Raw genomic sequence first — 25,786 nt, 5'->3', positions numbered from 1 at the left:
CAGACAGGAGTTACTCATTTGCTTTGGGTGGGGAAAATTAAATAATACATTCATATCGCAGCTACTTGCGATTAGCTAATCACAACGTTTCAAATTGCAATTGCGATTCGATTTTAATTAATTACACAGCCCTACAAAGGACCCTGGCAATTTTTAGGGCCCAGTGACAAAAATCTCGAAGTTTTAAGAGAATGTATTATATCATCTTTGAAATAAGCTACAAAAATGTGGTGTTTGTAATGAAGTGTTGATGGGGTGGGACAGTAAATTTGACATTGTTCTTATTTCTGGCTCAGTCTCACAAAATTTGTTAAAGTCGTGAAAAGTTTATTGTAGAGTTTTTTTTTTATTATTATTATTATTATTTGAGCAAATAGGACTATAATAAAAAAAAAATTGTTGTACTCTTCCATTCACAGCTCTCTACGTTTACCCAACTTGATGACTTCTACTGCTGAAAAACCTGGAAATTGTTCGTTTTCGAAGTTCAAGGCTTTTTCAACATTCAAGGTAATAAATTTGATTTACCAAAGTCACACAAGTGGCAATTTCACATCTGTCACATCCATCACCAAGAGGTGTCACATCCATAACAAAGCTTTTTCCTCATATATGCAAAAATATAAAATAAAATAAAATCAATTATGTTTGTTCTATAGTGCGCCAACTCTTATTCTTTTGATTAGCATTATTTCTTTTGGGTAGTGCAGTTTAATTCACAGAATTTCTACAAAGTATGTTGTGTACTGCAAGCTTGCATACTTTTTTGGTCACATCCATAACGCATGTTCATTTTCCTCATTTAAAGTACAACGCATGTTTACAGATTGATATTTTTCACAGCTCCTCTGTTTTTCATAACTCTGTGGTCAGTTGTTCTGAAAATATAAACAGCTGTTTCAATATACTGTTAACATAGACTTTCTCTGTGAATTTATGTTTTGAGTTTTTACTGCAAATGTCACATCCATAATGCTGGAATGGCTCATATTACAACAAGGCTTTATAGTTTTTTTTAGCTTTAATATCTGTTTATTTTAATGTAATAAGGTAGACAGCAAGGTGACTTATTTCTGTCTTTTTAAATGAGTAAAAGTCGTTTTTTTCCTGCCCATTTACACAGAATCTTTGATCTGCAGATCAGTTTTAGTACTTTGTTTCACATAAAAGGTCAAACAACACAAATACAATCATAAAATAACTTTATTTCTCTCCTTTATTATAAAAAATACCAACTTTCACAGAATTTTGCAATTACCTGTTTTATAGGATAAATGCAATGATTAACCTTAAATGATATATTTCTAATTTTATTACCAATACAAAACGTTTCCATGCACTCGTGCTAGCAATTACGTGTTACGTGCTCTAACCACGTGTTACGTGCTCTAACCACGTGTTACGTGCTCTAACCACGTGTTATGCACTGTAACAGCGTGCTACATTAAATTTTCAGTGGAAAAAAAGAAGCGTGTCACATGCTGAAACCGTGTGTGCCAAAGCCGAGTGTGAAAGTTTTAGGAAAACCACTAGAATAGACGAATGTTGTTCGAATATTTACTTTTGAAGAATGTGATGTGTGTTTCTAAGTTGCTTTGAGTCGAGTTTATGGTGATTTGTCAGAGAGGCTCTGGGCAGAAGAGAATGTGAAACCTGCCATTGGTTTACAGGCCTGGGAGTTCACTGAGGGCGCTGGCTGGCTGCACAACATCATCAAGCTCTGCCTGGTTCGTATCATTTTACTCAGACTTTATGCCGTGTTTCAAACCCATGAATTTCTTGAAGGGATATCTGACTTCTGCCTTCAATGTGTTCCAGTCAATCAGTCACGTGTATATGGAAATAAATACGAAAGAATTCTTACATAAAATACTATGATTTTGAACAATACTATACAGAGTTCATATGGGTCCTGAAATGCATGAATTTCAGTCTAATGTTTTCAAGGACTGAAAAGGGATTATGTTTTGGATAAAGCACTTAGTATAAATTTGGATAAAGTATTTAGATAAATTTATTTAAATATGTAGTAATAATAATAATAATATTTATTTTGCGTAAAAACTGGAGTCAGCACATTTGCATGTGTTATATGCCTTTAAAAATATGTGGCCTTTTATTAAGCAGGAGACAGATTGTTTGGATTAGAACTTTATGAGTGAATAATACATTAAATTAAAATGAATTCAAGGTGAAAGATGACACATTTAGGATTTGAGTAAATGACATTTAAAGGGGTATATTACAGTTATTCAATACTGAACTTGGTGCAAACATACTTTCAAAAATGTTGTGGAATTCTATACTGTATCAGATGCTATTTATTCTATAGTAATGTGTAAGTGTAAATATGTATTTGTCACACTTGTAAAGTGCTGGAAAAATGTAAAATTCCACCTGTAAAGTACTTAAATTTGACTTTGGAAAAAGTGTAAGAACTCTGACTATAGTAAAATACTTGAATTAATCTGTCGGAATTCTTGTCTTCTAGTTAATTTAAATTATCTTTCTTTTCAGGTCAAAATGAACACCCAAGTGCTAATTATTCTATCAGTTGGTAAGATTGATATAATTTTTTCCCCATTGTATCAGTTTTTTAATGCTTTAATAACTTTACACTTTTCATAAATCCATTTATTACTTCATAACTGTTGCTGTTATACAGTTATGTAGATTTATAGATTTTCATACACAAGTTTCTGTTGTTTTGACCATTCGATTATTAGATTATATTGATTTTTAGACACAAGTTTCTGTTGTTTTGACCATTCGATTATTAGATTAGATAGATTTTCATACACAAGTTTCTGTTGTTTTGACCATTCGATTATTAGATTAGATAGATTTTCATACACAAGTTTCTGTTGTTTTCACCATTCGATTATTAGATTAGATAGATTTTCATACACAAGTTAATGTTGTTTTGACCATTCGAATATTAGATTATATAGATTTTTAGACACAAGTTTCTGTTGTTTTGACCATTCGATTATTAGATTAGATAGATTTTTAGACACAAGTTTCTGTTGTTTTGACCATTCGATTATTAGATTAGATAGATTTTCATACACAAGTTTCTGTTGTTTTGACCATTCGATTATTAGATTAGATAGATTTTCATACACAAGTTTCTGTTGTTTTGACCATTCGATTATTAGATTAGATAGATTTTCATACACAAGTTAATGTTGTTTTGACCATTCGAATATTAGATTATATAGATTTTTAGACACAAGTTTCTGTTGTTTTGACCATTCGATTATTAGATTAGATAGATTTTTAGACACAAGTTTCTGTTGTTTTGACCATTCGATTATTAGATTAGATAGATTTTCATACACAAGTTTCTGTTGTTTTGACCATTCGATTATTAGATTAGATAGATTTTCATACACAAGTTTATGTTGTTTTGACCATTCGAATATTAGATTATATAGATTTTTAGACACAAGTTTCTGTTGTTTTGACCATTCGATTATTAGATTAGATAGATTTTTAGACACAAGTTTCTGTTGTTTTGACCATTCGATTATTAGATTAGATAGATTTTCATACACAAGTTTCTGTTGTTTTGACCATTCGATTATTAGATTAGATAGATTTTCATACACAAGTTTCTGTTGTTTTGACCATTCGATTATTAGATTAGATAGATTTTCATACACAAGTTTCTGTTGTTTTGACCATTCGATTATTAGATTAGATAGATTTTCATACACAAGTTTCTGTTGTTTTGACCATTCGATTATTAGATTAGATAGATTTTCATACACAAGTTAATGTTGTTTTGACCATTCGAATATTAGATTATATAGATTTTTAGACACAAGTTTCTGTTGTTTTGACCATTCGATTATTAGATTAGATAGATTTTCATACACAAGTTTCTGTTGTTTTGACCATTCGATTATTAGATTAGATAGATTTTCATACACAAGTTAATGTTGTTTTGACCATTCGAATATTAGATTATATAGATTTTTAGACACAAGTTTCTGTTGTTTTGACCATTCGATTATTAGATTAGATAGATTTTCATACACAAGTTTATGTTGTTTTGACCATTCGAATATTAGATTATATAGATTTTTAGACACAAGTTTCTGTTGTTTTGACCATTCGATTATTAGATTAGATAGATTTTCATACACAAGTTTCTGTTGTTTTGACCATTCGAATATTAGATTATATAGATTTTTAGACACAAGTTTCTGTTGTTTTGACCATTCGAATATTAGATTATATAGATTTTTAGACACAAGTTTCTGTTGTTTTGACCATTCGAATATTAGATTATATAGATTTTTAGACACAAGTTTATGTTGTTTTGACCATTCGAATATTAGATTATATAGATTTTTAGACACAAGTTTCTGTTGTTTTGACCATTCGATTATTAGATTAGATAGATTTTCATACACAAGTTTATGTTGTTTTGACCATTCGAATATTAGATTATATAGATTTTTAGACACAAGTTTCTGTTGTTTTGACCATTCGATTATTAGATTAGATAGATTTTTAGACACAAGTTTCTGTTGTTTTGACCATTCGATTATTAGATTAGATAGATTTTCATACACAAGTTTCTGTTGTTTTGACCATTCGATTATTAGATTAGATAGATTTTCATACACAAGTTTCTGTTGTTTTGACCATTCGAATATTAGATTATATAGATTTTTAGACACAAGTTTCTGTTGTTTTGACCATTCGATTATTAGATTAGATAGATTTTCATACACAAGTTTATGTTGTTTTGACCATTCGAATATTAGATTATATAGATTTTTAGACACAAGTTTCTGTTGTTTTGACCATTCGATTATTAGATTAGATAGATTTTTAGACACAAGTTTCTGTTGTTTTGACCATTCGATTATTAGATTAGATAGATTTTCATACACAAGTTTCTGTTGTTTTGACCATTCGATTATTAGATTAGATAGATTTTCATACACAAGTTTATGTTGTTTTGACCATTCGAATATTAGATTATATAGATTTTTAGACACAAGTTTATGTTGTTTTGACCATTCGATTATTAGATTATATAGATTTTTAGACACAAGTTTCTGTTGTTTTGACCATTCAATTATTAGATTATATTGATTTTTAGACACAAGTTTCTGTTGTTTTGACCATTCGTAATAAGTAGCTATGGCTATTAGTAAAAACAAAAGACAAATATGTCTTAATGGTTTTTCATAATTTTTAAATAAATGTTTTAATGAAAAATGTATGTATAAAAATGGATCAGGTGTGGGCCAAAATTTGTTTTATATGTACAGGGGTTGGACAATGAAAATGAAACACTGGTCAATTTAGTGTCATTAGGCTTCATGGCTAAATTTAAGTAGCCTGGTGGCCAGTCTTCATTGATTGCACATTTCACCAGTAAGAGCAGAGTGTGAAGGTTTAATTAGCAGAGGAATGCCATAGTTTTGTTTATATTCCAATGCACACATCATGTATAGGTGATGTATCAGGGTTCAAAAGAGGACAAATTATTGGTTTGCATCTCGCTAACGAATCTGTGACCTAGATAGCAAGCCTTTGCGATTTATCAAGAGCCAAGTTATGCAGAGTAATGTCAGCAAACCACTAAAAACCACATGTGGCTGCCGTCACATCATCCAAGTGGATGCTGCACACTGGTGGTGGTGTGGAGAGACCCCCCCCTCATGATTGTGAAGCGCTTTGGGTGTATGGCCATACATGATAAGCGTGCTATATAAATACACATTACATTACAAAAAAGACGAACCACATCCAACAGGAGTAACTGGACAAAAAAGTAAGCTGTCTGAAAGAGATGACCAGAGATTTGTCCTGGTCATTAATTCACAGTAAAGTAATGACATCAGAATATTCATAATTCTAAAGTTTAATTGTTATGTTTGAGACATGTGCTTGCCATTTGTCATTGACAACATTATTCATTTCATTTCACTGATAATATGAAACATTTGTCATTATCACATTCCCCATCATATTCAGCATATATAGGCTTGTTATACTGACCCCGTAAACATTTATTTGGATGCACAAAGAAAAAAACATATCAAATGCCTGTCAGAATCATACCTTTAAAATGCAATATGATTGTTTAAATGATGTGTGTGCTTTTGGTTTCACTTTCACTTCAGAAGTGAGCTTATGTCATGGCTGCCGTGACGTTAAGAAAAAAAAAAAATGGAAATCATACTTCCCGTGTGGCTCCCAATCGATTGTTCAGTGCAACAAACTGAACGCTATTTACAACTTTATTTCCTGTTATTCAAAGCCTATGCAGGCTCTGTTCTCTGTAGACATCATTCACGGGCACACGTGTCCTCTTGTTAGTAACCAAATAGTGCATCAGCTTAAATGTCATTTCGTGGTCGTTAATGCAGCATTACATTAAGACAGAAATTACATTTTTGGGTGAATTATACCTTTATAAGTACAGTGTGACACTTTGAACACCATTCAATTGCCTTTATGCTTCTCCCAAACTCGAAAGTATAATTGGCTGAATTGTAGAGTTACTGGATTAGGATCATACGTCAAAATATCATTGACAATTTTTTTATAAATAATAATAATAATTATATATATATATATATATATATATCTATATATATATATATATATATATATATATATATATATATATATATGTGTGTGTGTGTATATATATATATATATATATATATATATATATATATATATATATATATATATATATATATATATATATATATATATATATATATATATATATATATATATATATATTTTTTTTTTTTTTTTTTTTTTTTTTTTTTTTTTTTTTTTTTTTTTTTTGATTTAAAGAAAATGAAAAATCTGCTGAAGATATATGTGTAAATGCAAAATGTAAGTGATTCTCTCATTTGTTGTTTGATTAATGTTAAACAACAGTTACTTAAGGAATGCGCAGATAATGACAAACATTTGATTGATAGTAGGCTGTTAAAAACTAGCCTACAGCACCACCTACTGTTAAAGACTAGGCTATATTGTCATCTGCTGTTAAAACTATCTTTGATTAAAAACTAACCTATAGCGTTGTCTGCTGTTAAAAACTAGATTATATTCGTCTGTCGTTAAAACTAATCTAGATCACCATCTGTTGTTTAAAAACTAGCCAAAAGTGCCATCTGCTGATAATAACTAGCCTAGAGCGCCATCTGCTGTTAAACACTAGCTTACTCACATGATGTGGAAGTCAATGCAATGTTTTGTTGATTTATCGTTCAGCCCTTGTATTTATTAAGTATCTCTGTAGCCCACCCTCACACTTAATCAAATTCTTAACTGCAGCTTCATAATCTCAGGAAGTAAAATCTTGTCAGCAAACCACACACACACACACACACACACATTGTTGTTGTATATTTTTATTTATATTTTTTCCACTATCACAGATTGAATTATAATTAAATTTCAGTTCTTTCTCCAGGTCTTTTTGCAGCTGGTTCATGTGGAGCTTCTGTGCCCGTGAAAGAGGGAGATTCAGTCACCCTATCCACTGATGTTAAAATTATCCAGGAGCAAGATTTCAAATGGTATTTTAATGACACTCGCATAGCTCAAATAAATGGAGATCGCCGTTTTACCTGTACAGATGTTAAGTGTAATGAAGGTACTGAGAGATTCAGAAACAGACTGCAGCTGGATCATGAGACTGGATCTCTGACCATCATCAACACCAGAACCACAGACTCTGGAAATTATTCACTACTCATTTTCAGCAAAGAAAGACATCCTGAAAAAATCTTCCGAGTCTCTGTCTATGGTAAGTCAATATTTAATACTCGGTATTACATTTTATATCATTAAATTGTGTTTATTAAGAGTATTGACATGTTCTTTCTCGTTCACTTCTCTCTTTCTGCATCTTTAAACGCAACAGAATGACACAACGTCATGGTTCGTAGGATCCCAAAACTACAGTAGAGAGTCCGAATAGTAGTGAACATTGATATTATATTACGGCTCTATTTTTCTCATTTCTATTTGATTAATGTGCTGTAATAGTGAAAGATTGCCTTGTTTTCAAAGCCAAGCTGATAGAGGTGTGGAATTTGTACACGAATGGAAAGAAAAGGTAAACAATGTAATGATAAATCTTACAGCCACATTTGTTAAATACATTTATACGCACTTTGATTTGCATTGAATTGCAAGCACCCGCACCTCACATGACACTGGCAAGCATGTTTGTAAATCTTTTGTGCACAGCACACTGCCATAATATGACTTTTGTGCACTTGTGTTTGTATAAATTGTATTGAGCACATTAATTGACTTTATTCAATTAATTAATTCAGTTCAAAACTTGAATTGAATTGATTGACTTTAATTGTTGTACTTCCTTGCCTGGCTTCTTTTCGCTTGCTTTTTCACTTGCATTTATTTGTTTGCACAGTACACGTTGTGTCAATTTGGTTTAATAGAAAGCTGTTTTGTTGTCAGGGGCATATCGGACATTTTAAAAGCGGGGGAGACGGCTGTATGAGATCATACGTTCATATAATTATTAATCACCTGTTTCTAAATGGTCTGTCTCTAAAAGTGAGGGGGACGGATCCCCCCCGTCCCCCCCGGTTGCTACGCCCCTGTTTGTTGTTACATCTGTATTGGCTTTAGTATTTATGAGCAGCTTCTGGTGAGGGCAAAATGATCATAAATAATGTAAGAGAGGATTCATCCTTCAGTTTCTGATTTATTTATAAAAAAAGTTTAAATTTTATTGAATTTATTATTTTAGCATTTCATCATGGCTGCTTTTTTGATAAGGAAAACTAAATGCTATGTTATGGCCTTTTCCAATGTGTTAAGACACACCACGTTTTATTTTTAGACACTTAATTGAGGGCTTTATAAAAACTGTATTGTACTACAGGGCTGTTGAGTGCTTGATTTTGATTGGCTGATGAACATTCTAAGGTTTGCCATTATTTTCAGATAAACACACGGATAAAGTACATGGTGGGCCATTTATATGGATACACCTTAATAATAAAAATGGGAATGGTTGGTGTTATTAACGTCCTGTTTGTGGCACATTAGTATATGTGAGGGGGCAAACTTTTCAAGATGGGTGATGACTATGGTGGCCATTTTTAAGTTGGCCATCTTGGCCATCCAACTTTTTTTTTTTTCAATAGGAAGAGGGTCATTTGACACATCAAACCTATCGGGAATTTCACAAGAAAAACAACTTTTCTGACCACTTATAAAAATGTGTTAAATGTGCTGCCCGTTCTATTGGATTGTCAATGCAACCCTCTTCTCCCACTCTTCACACACTGAATACCACAGGAGAAATGCCAGCACAGGCTTTCAGTATCCGTAGTTTCAGGTGCTGCACATCTTGTATCTTCACACCATAGACAATTGCCTTCAGATAACCCCAAAGATAAAAGTCTAAGAGACCTTGGGGGCCATTCAATAACTCATAAAAGAATAAAGTTACGTTAAAACCAACCATTGTTTTTCTTGTGAAATTCCCAATAAGTCTGATGTGTCAAATGACCATCTTCCTATTGCAAAAACAAAAGTTATGTCCAAGATGGTCAACTTCAAAATAGCCACCATGGTCACCGCCCATCTTGAAAAGTTTGCCCCCTCACATATACTAATGTGCCACAAACAGGCCATTAAGATCACCAACCATTCCTATTTTATTAAGTTGTTTCCATATAAATGGCCCACCGTATAGTTCCAGGCATTATAGTTCCATATCGCTACGCTGAATGATTTCAGCTAAATTAACAGCTACAACAGTCAAATCACAACAGAAGGCTTTAATGAGATGCGTAAGAAGCTAGTTCTACACACAAATGTCTATAGACCATATCAATGTGGTGATGTCATTGCCCATGAACATTTCCTGCAGTTCAATCATAACATCATGTTAAAGCAGCTATCATAACATTATTTATCAATATGTGGCTCTTTTTGGATTCTCAGAAGCAATAGAAATTAAAAATCTAAAACGGGAAATACGTTAGGACCATCGTTGTTGTTTACATCCCTTAAAATAGTGTAGAATACAACATCCAAAAAGTTACCTTAGCTTTGAGAATGGTAGTATAAGTGGAATAACCCTCTCCTGTGTGCATTCTTTTTTTTAAGAATTTAACGGGCAATCCAGTTTTTTACTTCAAATAAATGTTAGATATTTGAAGATAACTATTAAATATTAGTCTGTTTTCTTCTAAGGAGAGCTAAGCAGGTTTCTGGAAGAATTGACATAACATAATAACATATTATGGTCCTCTGTTTCCTGTGGTGATTTGTATTGTGGTCACTTTGGTCTTTTAATGGCCTTAAATATGGAGGCTGTTTCTCTTTCATTGGTGATCCAATAGTTTGAATTGTGGGGTTTATTTTCAGGAAAATGATTTCTTATACAATCTCTTACCTTTTCCTTTAGTTGATTTTATAATTGTGTAATTATGGGAAGCTTAGTTCTTGTAGAAATGGGTTTTTTTTAAAGTCTTTTATTCACCCAAAATACCTTAAATCAGCTTTTGGTTTGTGTTTTAGCGGTCTCTGCTGCGCCACTAATTGAAGTGAGGAACATTTCAGTGGAAGAGGGAAAATCTGTGGATTTGGATTCCGGTGTGGCAAGAAAACCAAATGGTGACCTGATGACCTGGCATTTTAATGACATCCTCATTGCTGAGGTCACTGGAGAACAGATTAGGATTTGTGCAAACGACCAGTGCATAAAGCTATTTAAGGACAGACTGAAGCTGGACAATCACACTGGATCTCTGACCATCACGAACATCACAACTGAACACGCTGGACTATATAATCTACACATGGTCAGCAGCGGATCCAGCATCCGTCGCCGCCGTCGTGAAAACGGCAAGCCCATCAAAATCTTCCATGTTGATGTCACTAGTAAGTATTACTTAAGTTTTACACTTAGTTTGTGCTTTTCCTTTTATTTTTATTCGACGGTTAACATAATCTCAACTGAAAAATGAAGAGAGGGCAGGTTAGAGTAACTCCTCCCCTTTAAAATAAACAGCCAATAGCGCAAAAATGTTTCTCACAGCTCTGCCAGTGGGAGTGGTTGAGCTCAAGAGCATCAATTGAAAAGCAAATGACAAGTGTCTTGAAGGGGGCGGGGCATGTCTGATACCAGAGAGCATTTGATTGGTCAAGATTTTATGAGAAACTGAACTACAGTACAAGGTGACATGAAAAAATCATTGATGGTAACATAAAATGGTATGCATAAAATTAGCTTTCTAGTAGACACTGCTGTTTGCTGTTTTATAACACAAAGCTCTTGAAGCTCTTATAAGCTCTTGAGAAGCCGTGCGTTAAATCATACCATACAATTCAAATGTAAACATTAGAAAGTTGCTCATATCAGATTGGCTGTATGGTTTAACTTTTGTTCTCTTGTAATAAATTCTGTCTTTATTAATTCCAGAAGCCGGTCTGTCTCCTGCCATTATAGCAGCAATATGTGTAGCTGTTGCTCTTCTCATTGCTGCACTGTCTGGATGGTATTACTATAAAAAGAACAAACGAAGAAATAACAGTGAGTATTACAAAACTGCTGATTCGACAAGAGGGGATTGAAACTAACAAGACAGGACATTTAAATGTAAAGATCAGGGCACACCAAGCTGACGATAAGAACTAACAATAACTGTGTCTGGGCCAAAACACAGCACTTGAACACACCAAATAGATTGTAATCTACCCTGTGTGTTCCATACCTCTGTATTGCCATTTCAAAAAGACAAACCAAAACTAGTATTGTACTGTGGTAAAGTCTAGATAGGATATGTTGCTGGCCGGAAGTGCGATACACACATCAATATTGCAGCATTTTTTGTGACGCTGTATAACAATAATTCATATTTTTACAGTACTGTGACGGTTGGGTTTAGGGTTGGGGTAGGGGTAGATGTTAAAAAAATACAATTTATTGGGTAATTTAATAGATAAAGTTTTTAACTGAAAATTATTTAAACAATACAGCATTAATACAACGATTTATTACTTTTTTCCTTTTCAAAATATATACGATGCATAAAGACTTAACAAATATACGTTGCACAATATAAATAAAAGAGATTTTAATACGAATTTCAACAAATAAACACTCTTATTGTGTTCATTTCTTTATTAAGATGTTCACAGTAATGTTTATATTCACTGTTTTATTTAGAGATAAATAAGTGATATCTCTCAACTTTAATAAAAAATCTATATAAAATGCTGCACTTCCCACCTCCAGTCGCAATGACTTCTGTTCTGGGACTTCTATATCGAGTTCAGTGCTCAAGTCTGCATCGGTGCGTCCTCGATATCAGGAACACATCCAGGAAGTTTCACGCATCCCCGTTCTTGCGGTCTTGAGTATTGGAACTGAACTTTGGCAGCTGATGATGACGTTACACGAGGACGCAAGACCACTGAAGAACGCATTTTGAGAAATAGTCCATGTGTGCTGCGTATGCAACGTCTATAAGCCACGTAAAACATTTAATTGCAATAAATATAATTTGATTATGGTTTGAAATTTGATGTTTTATGACATTATTTTCATTTTTTGCTATTTATTTTGCGTTTAGTTAAGAATTTGGCAGCAAAAATTAGCATTTTTTTTTTTTTATTTCATCATGAAAAACTAGGGGGGTTGATATATCAGCCACAAATGACTGTCTTGCACAGCTCTGTAATTCACAGCCACAACATCACACATTGGGTTAAATTAGGCTTTCCCTGGTCAGTCCATCATTTCCACTGTATCTGATCACCTCAGGGAACGGAACCAACTCCGTGACATCAGACAAGGTGGCATTCTATGGTGGCAGCTGCCTAGCTTTAAAAGCTAGAGTTAAACATGCCCCTTTTCTTCAAAATGGATATATTAACTGTGTGTTTTATACATTTTCATCATAGTGGAAAACAATTTACAAAATAATGCAAGCTTGACTGACTGTTTCACTTCAACTTTGATTCTGCTTTCTTTGAGTTTGTAAGTCAAATTGCCTCAGTTTGGTTGTTATCTGTCGTGGGGAAATAATGGGCCAAGTTTCAGATGGAAACAAATAAAACATGTGACAACATGTTCTTATGTTGTAATCAACCAAAATAACTTTTTGTTGTTCTTGTTGTTCAAACAGGTGGTGAAATACAACAGAGAGATGAGGTAAGAAACTGAGCAATGAATCTCCCTATCTGCAAAAAAAAAACTATGAATATACTAGAGTATTTGTGTGTGGTCTCTTTCAGATTTCTAATAACTATTGTAAAAATAAAAATATATACAGTTGAAGTCAGAATTATTAGCACCCCTTTGAGTTTTTTTTTTTCTTTTTTATAAATATTTCACAAATGACGTTTAACAGAGCAAAGACATTTTTACAGTATGTTTGATGTTTTTTTTCTTCTGGAGAAAATCTTATTTGTTTTATTTCTAGTTTGTTTCACTTTATATAAATGTACGGTTACCTAAAGTGATGTGTAAACAAATCCTTTTTATTTTTGCGTTTGAGCACCTCTAAAACATCTTTACGCAGCTGATCAGTTCATTTTTGTCAGTTGTAGTCTTTTGCTGAAAAATTCACACAATATGATATTCAAACCTGTTTCTTTTCTTTTGTACTATAGTACTGACTGTCGATTCATTAACAGAAACACACTATGCTAAAAGAAAACCACAAGTCTTGAAAACACCAATATTTTGTTTGTGTAACTGAATCATGTTTAACGATGCATGAACCCATGTTTTCTTAACAGCCAGGTCAGAATATGACTCCGTTGATGACCGCTTCAGATTCTGCTGCAAACGGGAGTTCACAGCTGACGTCATAACGCGAGGTAGCAGATGAAGACCTGTTGGGCATTAAAGGTAATTTTCCTGTCTTTCACATCCTCTGTATTGTTTTTTTTTTTAGTTGGCACATTTTACATATTCAGCTTGGCTTTATTTGTCCAGTGTGATTGTTATATCATGTAATTATTGTGTTCTGTGTGTATTTAGGACTAGAGATGAAGAGACCAACACCACTACCAGAAATAGGCAGGATCATACACAAATGTATTTGAAATGCAAATTTAATACCCAGACATCCCAAGTCGATCAAAGTATTAAGTTACAACCAATTTCATTATTGGTACCTTTGGTGTTCCTTGTGAATCAATGTTTCATTCAGGACCTCATTCAGGGATATTGTTGTAGCTTGTAATTATACACTTCATTTTTTCTTAGGTCTGTGGGATGCACTTCGTATTTAATACAATGATAATGTGTAGTCCTAAAATGTGTTTGCATCAGCAAGACACAACTAATACGTAAGGTCAGTTAGTGTGTCTTTATTTACTCACCCATGGCTTAATTCAATGGTTTATTTAATGAATCTTTATTTCTATAATGATTTTACAATGTAGATGGTGTCAGAGCTGCTTAACATTGAATTTCTAGTAGATTGAAACTCTCAGTCCAGATTTCAGAGTTGAATCTCCGTTCAGTGTGTTGTAATATTCACTGCTGAAAGTCCAAACACTGGAGAGCAAATCTATCGATGTGCAGCTTCACAAGTCCCAAACCAAGCAATTTACAAGGTTACAGGTTTTCAACATTCTTAAAATCCTATCTCAATCTTATTTTGTGTAGGGAAAGGGAAAAAAGATTAGCTGGTTTGAAACAAGTCACGGTTGGGTAAACGATGACAGAATTAACATTTTTGGGTGAACCATCCCTTTATTTAGTGCTATGGTTAACACCAGCTACTGCAGTGACCCTACTATTGACTGAAATGTAATAGTTCAGTGTCTTGAAACTAGGGCTGTGCGCTATGGGCAAAAGAAACCAATCATCATATTCTTGAACTATTGTGATTTTAATTTTAATTACAACTTCGTCACACACAGAGACATTTTACAGTGTGAATCTGAAACACGTTTCCAAAGGAAAACAATTAGATCATTATCAAAGACCTGTAAGATTTCTCTAATACAGACATAAGGCAAAAAATTAAATAAAAATCACTTAGTAAAGGTCGAACAAATTGTCTAGAACAGACCTACAGTATGGCAAAACAAATAAATTGTGCGCGCACACGTCAAACTCAAGATCATGCACCGATGTTCTCTTTGACCACATATCAGAAGTAGTTGCATGTACTTTTCTACGTATCCACAGATACCATGCATGGATCATAGACCTCTTTATGACACTGCCGTGAATTCATATATCGCATCTTTTGTGTGCTTTAGTCCGTTATTTCCAATGGAGGTGCACAGCTTGCGTTCACATGTTGAGAGCCACACGCTCTTGGGTATTCCTGGCACCCCTAGTTGAAAACATCTCTTTTCAGACAAACTTTTTAAATGTAACTTCAGAATGCCGCACTGCGAGTCACATAACCAGAACTGACTGATAAGCTTCATAATTTGTATAGAATATGCACATAACCAGAACTGACAGATAAGCTTCATAATTTGTATAGAATATGCACATTTTCATTCATTCATTCATTTTCTTTTCGGCTTAGTCCCTTTATTAATCCGGGGTTGCCACAGCGGAATGAACCGCCAACTTATCCAGCATATGTTTTACACCTTCCAGCCGCAACTCACACACTCATTCACTATGGACAATTCACCTGTACCACATGTCTTTGGACTGTGGGGGAAACCGGAGCACCCGGAGGAAACCAACGCGAACACGGGGAGAACATGCAAACTCCACACAGAAGCGCCAACTGACCCAGCCGAGACTCGAACCAGCGACCTTCTTGCTGTGAGGCAACAGCACTACCTACTGCGCCACTGCGTCGCCTATATACACATTTTTTGATAGGCTTATTACCTCAGACAAACGCAGAACACTCAAACACTGCAGTGCTTTTTAATTTTCTCCATTAATAAAACTTGTATCAGAGCTGCAGCAATGTTTTGTTAGTTTGTCATCCTCTGAGAAAATGATTGATGGTCTCCTAGCAAAGACAAAGGAGCGCGTTAAAAATGCTGAAGGAAGCGATGCGCCTCACGCTTTCCACACGCTATAAGACGCAATATAAAACTGACCTACAAATGACCGTTTTCTGCGATACATCAGCCTTCCTGTTTCCAAAGCAATTCCACGCCACAGATGTTGACTTTTTTTTGGCACCAAGTCCTCCTGTGCTGAACTCATCTCTGTTCAGTCTCCATGTCCAAATCGCGATGTCGAATTCGATTTCAAATAATCGCACAGCCCTACTTGAAACAGGTCTGCTGACGAGTATTTTATTTATCACATTGGAATTCGGGGTTTACTAAATTTTTGCTGAGTTTTCAAATACATGTTTACTGATGCTGCACAAGTTACAAATCTATCCGCTGCTGTCCTGAGACTGATAGAAAGTAGAGAGACATGGTGTAATTTATTTATATAACATCAGTTTGAGGCATGTTTGATGAACTGATCTAACTGTTAACTAAAAGCAGTACTGATAGCTAGCTGATAAAATGAAAAATGCTAATTGTCTGACCAAGTATCTCACCCTTATATTGAGAAGCTATGTATAGGATGGATTGTGGTACGGTATAAGAAGGTACAGGATAGAGCATATATGCAAGTTATCAATAAGGGAAAGCATTTCTCTCTCTCTCAAGTTTCTCTCATGCACTTTTATTCTTGTACTTCATGCTTTTTCACTCAAGCTTTTGCCTGACAGCACACTTTAAAGGTAATGGTATGGACTGTGCACTGTTTGTTTACAAGTTTCTTGTATTTCACCTCATTTTTTTGTATTTGATTGATTGTTTCAAGCTGTGAAGCCATTCGGGCCAGGAAAATGCCATTTAATGGCTCATTCTTTATTTTGATACACTAAAATTAAAACTTAGCTTCACTGCCCAGAATAGGAAATCCAGCATTTATATTATGTAGCCCTCGTCTTATTAATGTTCTAGTGTTTTTGACTATAATCACATAACTTCTTTTCATTTTAGGTTTGACCCCCCCTAGGGTTTATGGGTGACAAACTAAAATAATTTTTTTTGTAGTTGTGAGATTTTTTTAAATTATTTTATTTATTTTTTTTTTTACTTCAAAAAAAAAACAAAATAGTTGAAGTTCGTGGCTAAATTGTATTAACTAAAATAGAAAATACTACAATTTTCCTGGCTCTGTGGCTGAAACAAAAACATGTGAAACGGGTAGCAAACAAACTTTAATATATGAATGTACTGTAGCTTTTTGAATATTTTTGTAGCGTGTTTTAATTTGTCCACATTCCTTGTTTGTGTGTGTGTAAGAGATTGCACTGCTGAAACTAAGTCACTTTGCCAAATTTGTCTTGCCACTTTATATTGCTGTTTTCTATCTTCTTTTTTTAATAAACCTTATTTAATAGCCTTACATTTTACTTTTGTATAAAAAAGGATTTCAATGCTTGTTTTTTTCATCAACTTCAAACTTGTTGAATTCAATTTACTGTGTTGAAAAACAAGTAAAAGTGCAATTGTCTAAAAGCTGAACAATTGAGTGTTAAAATTTGATATCGAAATAGATCTGAAATGCATCGAGTCTATGTCTGTAACAATTTTAGGATTTTATGTATAGCTGTTTAGGTACATCTCTTTAGGTAATCTAAAAATCTAACAGTTACTAGAAATCAGTTTCCTACTGAAAATACAATTAAAATTCCCTTTCTATTGTATTTTCTACAGCAAAATGAACAAGAACTCGGTTTACAATAAAATGACGTTTCAACCAACCACCTGTGGTTTAACTTGAATCGCGACAACAATAAAGGGCAAGTTATATTTCTTACATTTCTATGGTACATGTCTATGATAACTTACGATTCTATGGTAACCTCATGCACGAAAATAAAATAAAAAATCTGTAAATTCCCTTCTGGAAAAAAACAGCTTAAACCAGCCTAGGCTGGTTGGCTGGTTTTAGCTGGTCAACCAGGCTGGTTTTAAAGGGGTTTTGGCCATTTCCAGGCTGGTTTTCAGCCATTTCCAGCCTGGTCCTAGCTGGTCAGGCTGGGAGATGACCAGCTAAAACCAGCTTGACCAGCCTAGCCAGGCTGGGAGCCCAGCCAAAACCAGCAATATCCAGCTTAAACCAGGAAATGGCCAAAACCCCTCTAAAACCAGGGTGGTCAACCAGCTAAAACCAGCCTAGGCTGGTTTTAGCTGGATTTTTCAGCAGGGTTGTCCTTTCTTTACATTGTATTGCATCATATTTGTTGAATTTTGAGTTGTGCATGGACATAAAGGTTTTGTTTATAAATAAATAAAGGTTTATTCATTTATTATTTCATATGGCTCTTTAAAAAATGCATTTGATAAAATAAAAATCTGAAATGGCTCTTTGCTGAAAAAAGGTTCCTGACCTCTGACCTAACCCATTTGTGAAACCGTCACAAAAAAAAAAAAATAATAATAATAAAATAAAAAATAACAATCGGATTGACTTCAAATTAAAGGTGCTGCTCTAACGCGATTGTTTGAAATTTGAAAGCTCCAAACGAGCAAGCACGCCCTTTTTGTTCAATGGTTGGGAGTGTGTTTTGGGACTCGGCCCAACACTGTGGTTAAAAGACTTTTTCAAATAGCCTACAGCTTGTTATCTACCGTTACAATAGACACAAGTTTAATCGGCTAGGTGCATTTAGCTTTTCAATGGCTGAAAAAAATAGAGAATACTAAAGCAATAGAGAGAAGGACTGAACCAGAAACCTGAATCCGGAAGGGTTTACCCGTGTTTTGAACGCTCCATATAGGGAAGCAATTAGTTTAAATTCGATGCTTTTAAAGAGAGATCCTCATGAAGAATTGCTTCCCTTCCCAAAATTCTGGCGGTTACATTACTTAAAGGTTGCACCGCCCCAGCTCCCTGATGACTTTCGTTTACAGTTAAAGAGAAACATGAAAGGAGCAGGCTTGTGTTTACAGAATTTGTTCTTCTACTACGGTATAATAAGTAATTCTACTTCCTCGTAAAGAAATACTTTTAAAATGATCATCATTGTTTTGTTCCAGTTGTATGGTCTTCTACTTGGTAAGACATGTTTTTCTTTTTCTTTTATTATATTTGACCTACATCAAGGTATTTTTTTTATGTAATGGCAAATGTGACGCACTGTCATGTACGCTCAAAACAAAGACAAGTGATGTTGCAAAGTGATAACAGTTAAACCAGATCGCGGATTTGTATTCATATTTAAAATATTAACGTGTATAATTGTCAGTGTTGCGTTGTCATGTGTCCCAGTTGAGTGGGCATTTAATCATATGTTATGAATACCGGGAAATCCCCGGTCTGTATCAGTCTGTATTTTGGTCGACAAGTCATAAGTAAAACAGCCGATGGATCGCTCGGTAGATTTCCGGGTTGTTTGGGGAATATAATTCTGTTGAGACCGTTTGTTGTTAGACTCAGCTGGCTCTCTGGCACAAATAATCAAAGTTTATGATGAACGATTGAGAAGTGTGTTTTGTTCGCCGTTTTTATCATGAAAAGTTTTGCAGAAACATCAAGTATGTTTGGATACGCGGAAACGGACGGAAAAAATAGCGGTTGTGTGCCAAATACGCACTGTCCCATTAGATTTAGACATATTAGTAACTCTTACATGAATGAAGGACACAGACATAAAGAATAATGAAAAGAAAAGTGCTTTAAACGAAGTGCTTGTTAAACGAAAGTGCTTTGAAGTAAACATCATGTCACATCATTAGACTGTAGGCGGAAAAAACGAAAGTGAAAGTATAAAAGAAATGTTGAAAAAACATGAAAAGGGTTATTTCACATTAGCAGGGTGTAAAAAGTTAAACAAACTGAATTTCGAATAAAACATGTAAAAGTTGGCATTTAAAACGCATAAAACATGAAAACGTATAGGCTTTGACATTATCAATAGGGACTGAAAACGAATTTCGCAGAAAACGAAAATGACAACGCAATTATGAAAGCGTGAATAAGTGGGCCATTTAAACGCATCCTATAGTAAGACATGACAAATTATTACACATCATAATGTTACACTTGGTTAAACTTACAAACTCAAGTTCACCATCTGCCTTAAATGTGAGTTTCGTTTTACACATTTTAAATTTGACACATCTCTAATCTTTAATAATAATGTGAAACTTTTTATTTTAATTTATAATTGTGTTTCATTTAGAATTGCTTATACTTTCATTTTCTGGCCACTGAATCTCTAATGATACAGTAAAACGTTTCATTTGGTTAAACTCAAGTTTACCTGCTGCCTTGAAAATTTGAGTCAACTCAACTTAGAGATTCTTTTTTTTTTCAATTTAAGATGTTGAGTTTCACAATATATTTAACTAAAACTCAACATCTTAAGTTGAAACAAAGAATCTTTCTTAGTTGAGTTGACTCATTTTCAAGGCAGCTGGTTAACTTGAGTTTGCAAGTTTAACCAAGTGAAACGATTTACAGCATCAGAGATTTAATGACTAGAAAATGAAAGTAAAAGCAATCCTGTAAATATATATAGTTTAATAAGTATAATATAAATAAATAAATATTTATATATATATATATATATATATATATATATATATATATATATATATATATATATATATATATATATATATATATATATATATATGATAATCAATAAAGATTGGAGATAAAAATAAATCAAATGAATGTGAAAGTAAAATTAAAGTTTATTCTGAATAAAGCGGGATTACTATGCTTTTATTTCCTGAGTTGGTGTGAAATATTTCAGCTCTTTGAAAGGTTAAAATTAACTCCAAAGGCCAAGGAAATATAGAGTAATATGTACTTGTACAAGTAGCACATTAGGGAGAGTCTATACAGTATATGAAGCAGGATGTGAGTTAGGAGATGCACTTTTATTTGATATGAATCACTGATCTTCTGCATTGCACATAATTCTTTTCCTGCAATTTTTAAGATCCACATAAAAAAAAGTTTCAGATGTGTTAAGAAAATGATTAACTGTTTGGTTTGTTATACTAAACTTTTCATTTCTTCCTCATTAGGTGTTTTCGGGGTTAATACAGTGCCAGTGATGGAGGGAGATTCACTCACTCTACACACTAATACTAAAACAAAGCAACAGGAAAAGATTAAATGGTTTTTTGATCACACTCGCATCGCTCAGATCAACGGAGATCTCAGTTTTATCTGTGCTGATGTTCAGTGTGAAGATGGGGACGAGAGATTCAGAGACAGACTGAAGCTGGACCATCAGACCGGATCTCTTACTATCACGAACACCACATTTACAGATGAAGGAGATTATCAGCTACAGATTATCGGCAGCAGCAGCAACAGTGTCAAGAGCTTCAACATCATAGTTCAAGGTAAGTCTTTTAATGAAAGTTGAAATCAACATCCCCTAATATTTAATTCTGTTTGCTTGAGCATATTTTTTGATATCTGTCCAGAGCAGGGGTGCCCAAACGTGTCCTGCAAAGTTTAGTACCAACCCCAATTAGACACACCCAAATCAGCTAATCAAGCTCTTACTAGGTATACTTGAAACTTTCAGGCTGATGTATTGAAGGAAGTTGGAGATAAACTATGCAGGGCACTGACCCCCCAGGACCGAGTTTGGATACCCCTAGTCTAGACTATGTGCAATGGCTTTTGACTTGAATGCTGCTTATTGACAGTGACACATCTAGGTAAACATTTAAAATAAAAGGTTAAAGTTTGAGCCATTGCATTACTTTATTTAACGTAATATTTGTAATTGTGTTCCTATTTTATAATTTCATTATTAGTCATCTCATTAACCATATGTACTCAGTGGCCACTTTATTAGGTACACCTTACTAGTATCAGGTTGGACTCAGGTTGGACACCCTTTTGCCTTCAGAACTACCTTAATCCTTCGTGGCAAAGATTCAACAAGGTTTTGGTCCATATTGACATGTTAGGATCACACAGTTGCTGCAGATTTGTCTGCTCCATGATGTGAATCTCTCATTCCACCTGATCCCAAAGGTGCTCTATTGGATTGAGATCTGGTGACTGTGAAGGCCATTTGAGTATAGTGAACTCATTGTCATGTTCAAGAAACCAGTCTGAGATGATTTGTGCTTTATGACATTGTGCGTCATTCTGCTGGAAGTAGCCATCAGAAGATGTATACACTGTTTATGAAGGGATTGACATGGTCTGCAACAATACTCAGGTAGGCTGTGTTGTTGACACAATGCTCAGTTGGTAGTAATGGACCCAAAGAGTGCCAAGAAAACATCCCCAAGAAAACATCCACCATTACACTACCACCACTACCACCAGCCTGAACCGTTGATACAAGGCAGGATGAATCCATGCTTTCATGTTGTTGATGCCAAATTCTGACCCTACCATCTGAACGTGGCAGCAGAATTCGAGACTCATCAGACCAGGCAACGTTTTTCCAATCTTCTATTGTCCAATTATCTGCCTCAAGGTTGGACGTGTTGTGCGTTCAGCGATGCTCTTCTGCAGACCTCGGTTGTAATGAGTGATTATTTGAGTTACGAACCAGCTCGAACCAGTTTGGCCATACCCCTGTGACCTCAGGACTGCCCCTCACTGGATATTTTCTCTTTTTCCGACCATTCTCTGTAAACCCTAGAGATAGCTGTGCGTGAAAATCCCAGTAGATCAGCAGTTTCTGAAAACTCAGACCAGCCCGTCTGGCACCAGCAACCATGCCACGTTCAAAGTCACTTAAATCCCCTTTCTTCCCCATTCTGATGCTCAGTTTGAACTGCAGCAGATCGTCTTGACCACGTCTACATGCCTTAATGCATTAAGTTGCTGCCATGTGATTGGTTGATTAAAAAGCTGTGTTGACCAGCAGTTGGACAGGTGTACCTAATAAAGTGGCCTATATATATATATATATATATATATATATATATATATATATATATAAATCATTAATGTACTGTATGTTAGCTAACTAATATCGGAATTTTTACAAAAGAATGCTATATGCATCCATAATTAATTTGTCAATATGCCGATTTAATATTTGGTTAATTTATTAGTTAAAATGTATCATTAAAAATGTTGTTTTACAAGCCATTCGCCTTCCTTACATTATTTTTAATTGCCCTGCATTCATTGCTGTTGGACAACATGCAGTTGACTGGAAATCTGACTCGTTTCTGTGCATTATAGCAACAATATGTGAGCAAGTGTAAGTTAATGTATATAGTAATACTTTATAATGGTCTGCCTTTCGGTCCCTAAAAAGGTCTGCATTGAAAGCATTAAAAGTCTGTCTTTAGAGGTGTTAAAATGAACTACACATCATCTTCTGCCACATGCATTCAGCTTTTAAATGGCCAAGAAACAATGAATAAGTCAATGATGCGCCTAGGAGCAAGTCTGAAGAGTATATTATGACGTATTGTAAATTAAAATGCTTCATATCTTTCATCTTATTTGGTTGTCATTGTTTTTTTGTTTTGGTTTTAAAACTATTTTTAGTATTTTTACTTTTATTTTACAGCAAACAAAGAGAGCATCAGAAAGGACCTCGAGCTGGAAAACTGGAGTGATGTTTTGTCAGAGATCACGCAGATCTGACATTGTCATTTTTTTTTGTTTTTTGTGTTTTGTAACAACAAAGATCCTCGAATCATCTGTTGCTCTGTGTTTTTTAGATGTTTCTACTGCTGAATCAGATGAAACGAAGAATAAATCAGTGAAGGAGGGAGAATCTGTCACTTTAAATGGTCCAATTAAAAACCCCAATCATGTCAAATGGTATTTTAATGACCTTGTCATCGCTGAAATCACAGGAGATCAGAGTAAGACCTGCAGAGATGTCCACTGTGAAGGTGGAGATGAGAGATTCAGAGACAGACTGAAGCTGGATCATCAGACTGGATCTCTGACCATCATGAACACCAAAAGCACAGACTCTGGAGTTTATAAAGTACAGCTCGACGGCAGCAGCTTTAGCATTCAACGGAATCACAGCATCAGTATTATCAGTGAAGAATGCTTTAGCGTTACTGGTGAGTATAATATAGTCATTCCCTTGAGCTGCTTTTGAATGGAGTACATTCAGTTTTACTTTCTTTTTCATTGTAATTGGGCAAAAACAGGTTTTGTTAATAATTAAAAATCTAAATGATCTTCTCATGCACATTATATGTCCACTTATTACTCTTCTGACGCATTAAAATTACTGTAATATGTTTGCAGATATTTAAAAAAACATGCTAAGTGTACTTGTTTCTCTGAAAACAATGCTAATGTTAGATGTTCTCCTTTGAAAATGCGCGTTCCTTGTCTGAATGTCTGTCTTTGGTTTTGGTCTCTATAACCAGCCCACTGCCAGTTTACACAATTATATTTCAGAACTTCGAGTTGTCTTGACAAAAAAAAACCCTAAAAAAAAAAGTGTTTCATTTTAGTCGTGAAGACTGAATGTGTGACGATTGTGGTCAAAAATGTGACCTCTGGAGGACATCTTGTGATGTTGTGATTCAACTTTTGTTTAACTTTTAACCATTCAGATGGTTTTAACTTGGAAGTAAGCCAAGTATTAAAAAATTAAACATTAGCTGATTAGCTTATATTGTAAGTCTCAATGGTCAGACGTGCTTGTTTTTGTTTGTGTCATCAAGCTGGCAACCTGCATGAAGGCCAAAGCCCAATTCTATTTTTGTACCCCTACATCTTCCCCCTTGCCCTTGAAACAGAGTGTAAAGGGGAAGGGTTACAAATTTTACCCCTAAGAAATGGGATAGCACTACAACACTGAAGGCAATGATATCATGTTATCATAACGATATAATTCGTCAATAAGCTCGTAACTGTACTGTGCATTTACACAGTGGCCATATTCATCTATGTAAACACACGAAAACAACATTAACATTAGAACAGACACTGTAGTAAGGTCATTCACAGCCACTAGACTTTTCTGACAGGGAATTCTAGTGTCATTGAGTAAAAGTATGTTGTGGGACTGCTATATAGGTGTTATTATTAGGGATTATAGATAGCCAAATTTTATTATTTTAGCATTTGTTTTTTTTTAACATGACGGTAAAACACGAACACGGTTATGAATGTATTAAAACATATGCGTTTGTTGTGACAATTTGTATTAATGACAAAAAAAATACTAATTTGTGCTTAGTATTTTTCGTACCGCTTGGTTTCGAGTGTGGTTCTGAAAAATCTCCGTTTCAAGGGCTATCTAGCCCTACGCCTTCAAAAGAGAATCGGGATACCCCTACCTCTTCACCTGAACACATAACACAAGGGGAAGGCTAAAACCGCCTTTCACTGCACACGACGTTCGGACGCGACTGTCGGAATATGCCCCCTTGTGGCAGTCGCACAGAATATTCAGTTTTGCGATGCACCATGGAAACCTGATTCTCATGGTGGTGTCAGAAATAAAGGAGTGCAAAAGCAAGAGCCTTTATTCTTCATGCGTTCACCACTGTTTACGGAATGAATACTTAAAACTCATTATAAACTGCTAAAAATTTTGAAGGGAATGTGGAAACAAGATTAAAAAAAAATGTATTACTCATTTATGAATAGAATGTTTTTTTTTTAATACTAGACTTATTTTCTGATTAAAAGAAATTACGAAAAATTACGAACTATTTCTCGTCTTGCATGCACGGAGCTGTTTGGATACTGAATACATCACATTCGGTTGGCTGGTCACATACGGTCTAGCAGGGGCGCCCCAAGGGGTGGCCAGATTTAACTGCTGATATTATGAATTTAAATGTACTTAAGTAAATTCACTAT

The 25,786-nt window shown here is 34.5% G+C and overlaps 2 protein-coding genes across 4 annotated transcripts in view; both read left to right on the top strand.

Annotated features, from left to right (window-relative positions):
- The first annotated feature begins 1,473 nt into the window (after positions 1-1,473).
- Positions 1,474-17,425, top strand: si:ch1073-188e1.1 (uncharacterized). 3 transcript variants are annotated; one of them, XM_056447274.1, is made up of 8 exons: positions 1,474-1,727; positions 2,518-2,557; positions 7,478-7,801; positions 10,561-10,923; positions 11,465-11,575; positions 13,173-13,198; positions 13,789-13,900; positions 14,033-17,425. In XM_056447274.1, the coding sequence occupies exons 2-7, from the start codon at positions 2,524-2,526 to the stop codon at positions 13,861-13,863; spliced, it is 933 nt and encodes a 310-aa protein (XP_056303249.1). In that variant the 5' UTR covers positions 1,474-1,727; positions 2,518-2,523; the 3' UTR covers positions 13,864-13,900; positions 14,033-17,425. The 3 variants fall into 3 exon arrangements, with proteins under 3 accessions (XP_056303249.1, XP_056303248.1, XP_056303250.1); XM_056447273.1 differs by having other exon boundaries at positions 7,454-7,801; XM_056447275.1 differs by lacking the exons at positions 1,474-1,727; positions 2,518-2,557 and adding an exon at positions 7,919-8,113 and having other exon boundaries at positions 7,745-7,801.
- Positions 17,426-18,621: 1,196 nt separating this feature from the next.
- Positions 18,622-25,786, top strand: part of LOC130215468 (uncharacterized) — a 13,641-nt gene continuing 6,476 nt past the window's right edge. The window contains exons 1-3 of the mRNA XM_056447276.1: positions 18,622-19,054; positions 21,037-21,360; positions 23,668-24,024. Of these exons, the coding sequence (XP_056303251.1) occupies positions 19,012-19,054; positions 21,037-21,360; positions 23,668-24,024 (724 nt within the window). The 5' untranslated portion in view covers positions 18,622-19,011. The remainder of the gene's footprint in view (positions 19,055-21,036; positions 21,361-23,667; positions 24,025-25,786) is intronic.

This window comes from Danio aesculapii, chromosome 22, assembly GCF_903798145.1.
Source record: "Danio aesculapii chromosome 22, fDanAes4.1, whole genome shotgun sequence".
Taxonomy (NCBI): domain Eukaryota; kingdom Metazoa; phylum Chordata; class Actinopteri; order Cypriniformes; family Danionidae; genus Danio; species Danio aesculapii.
This window is presented reverse-complemented; position numbering and strand designations above follow the sequence as displayed.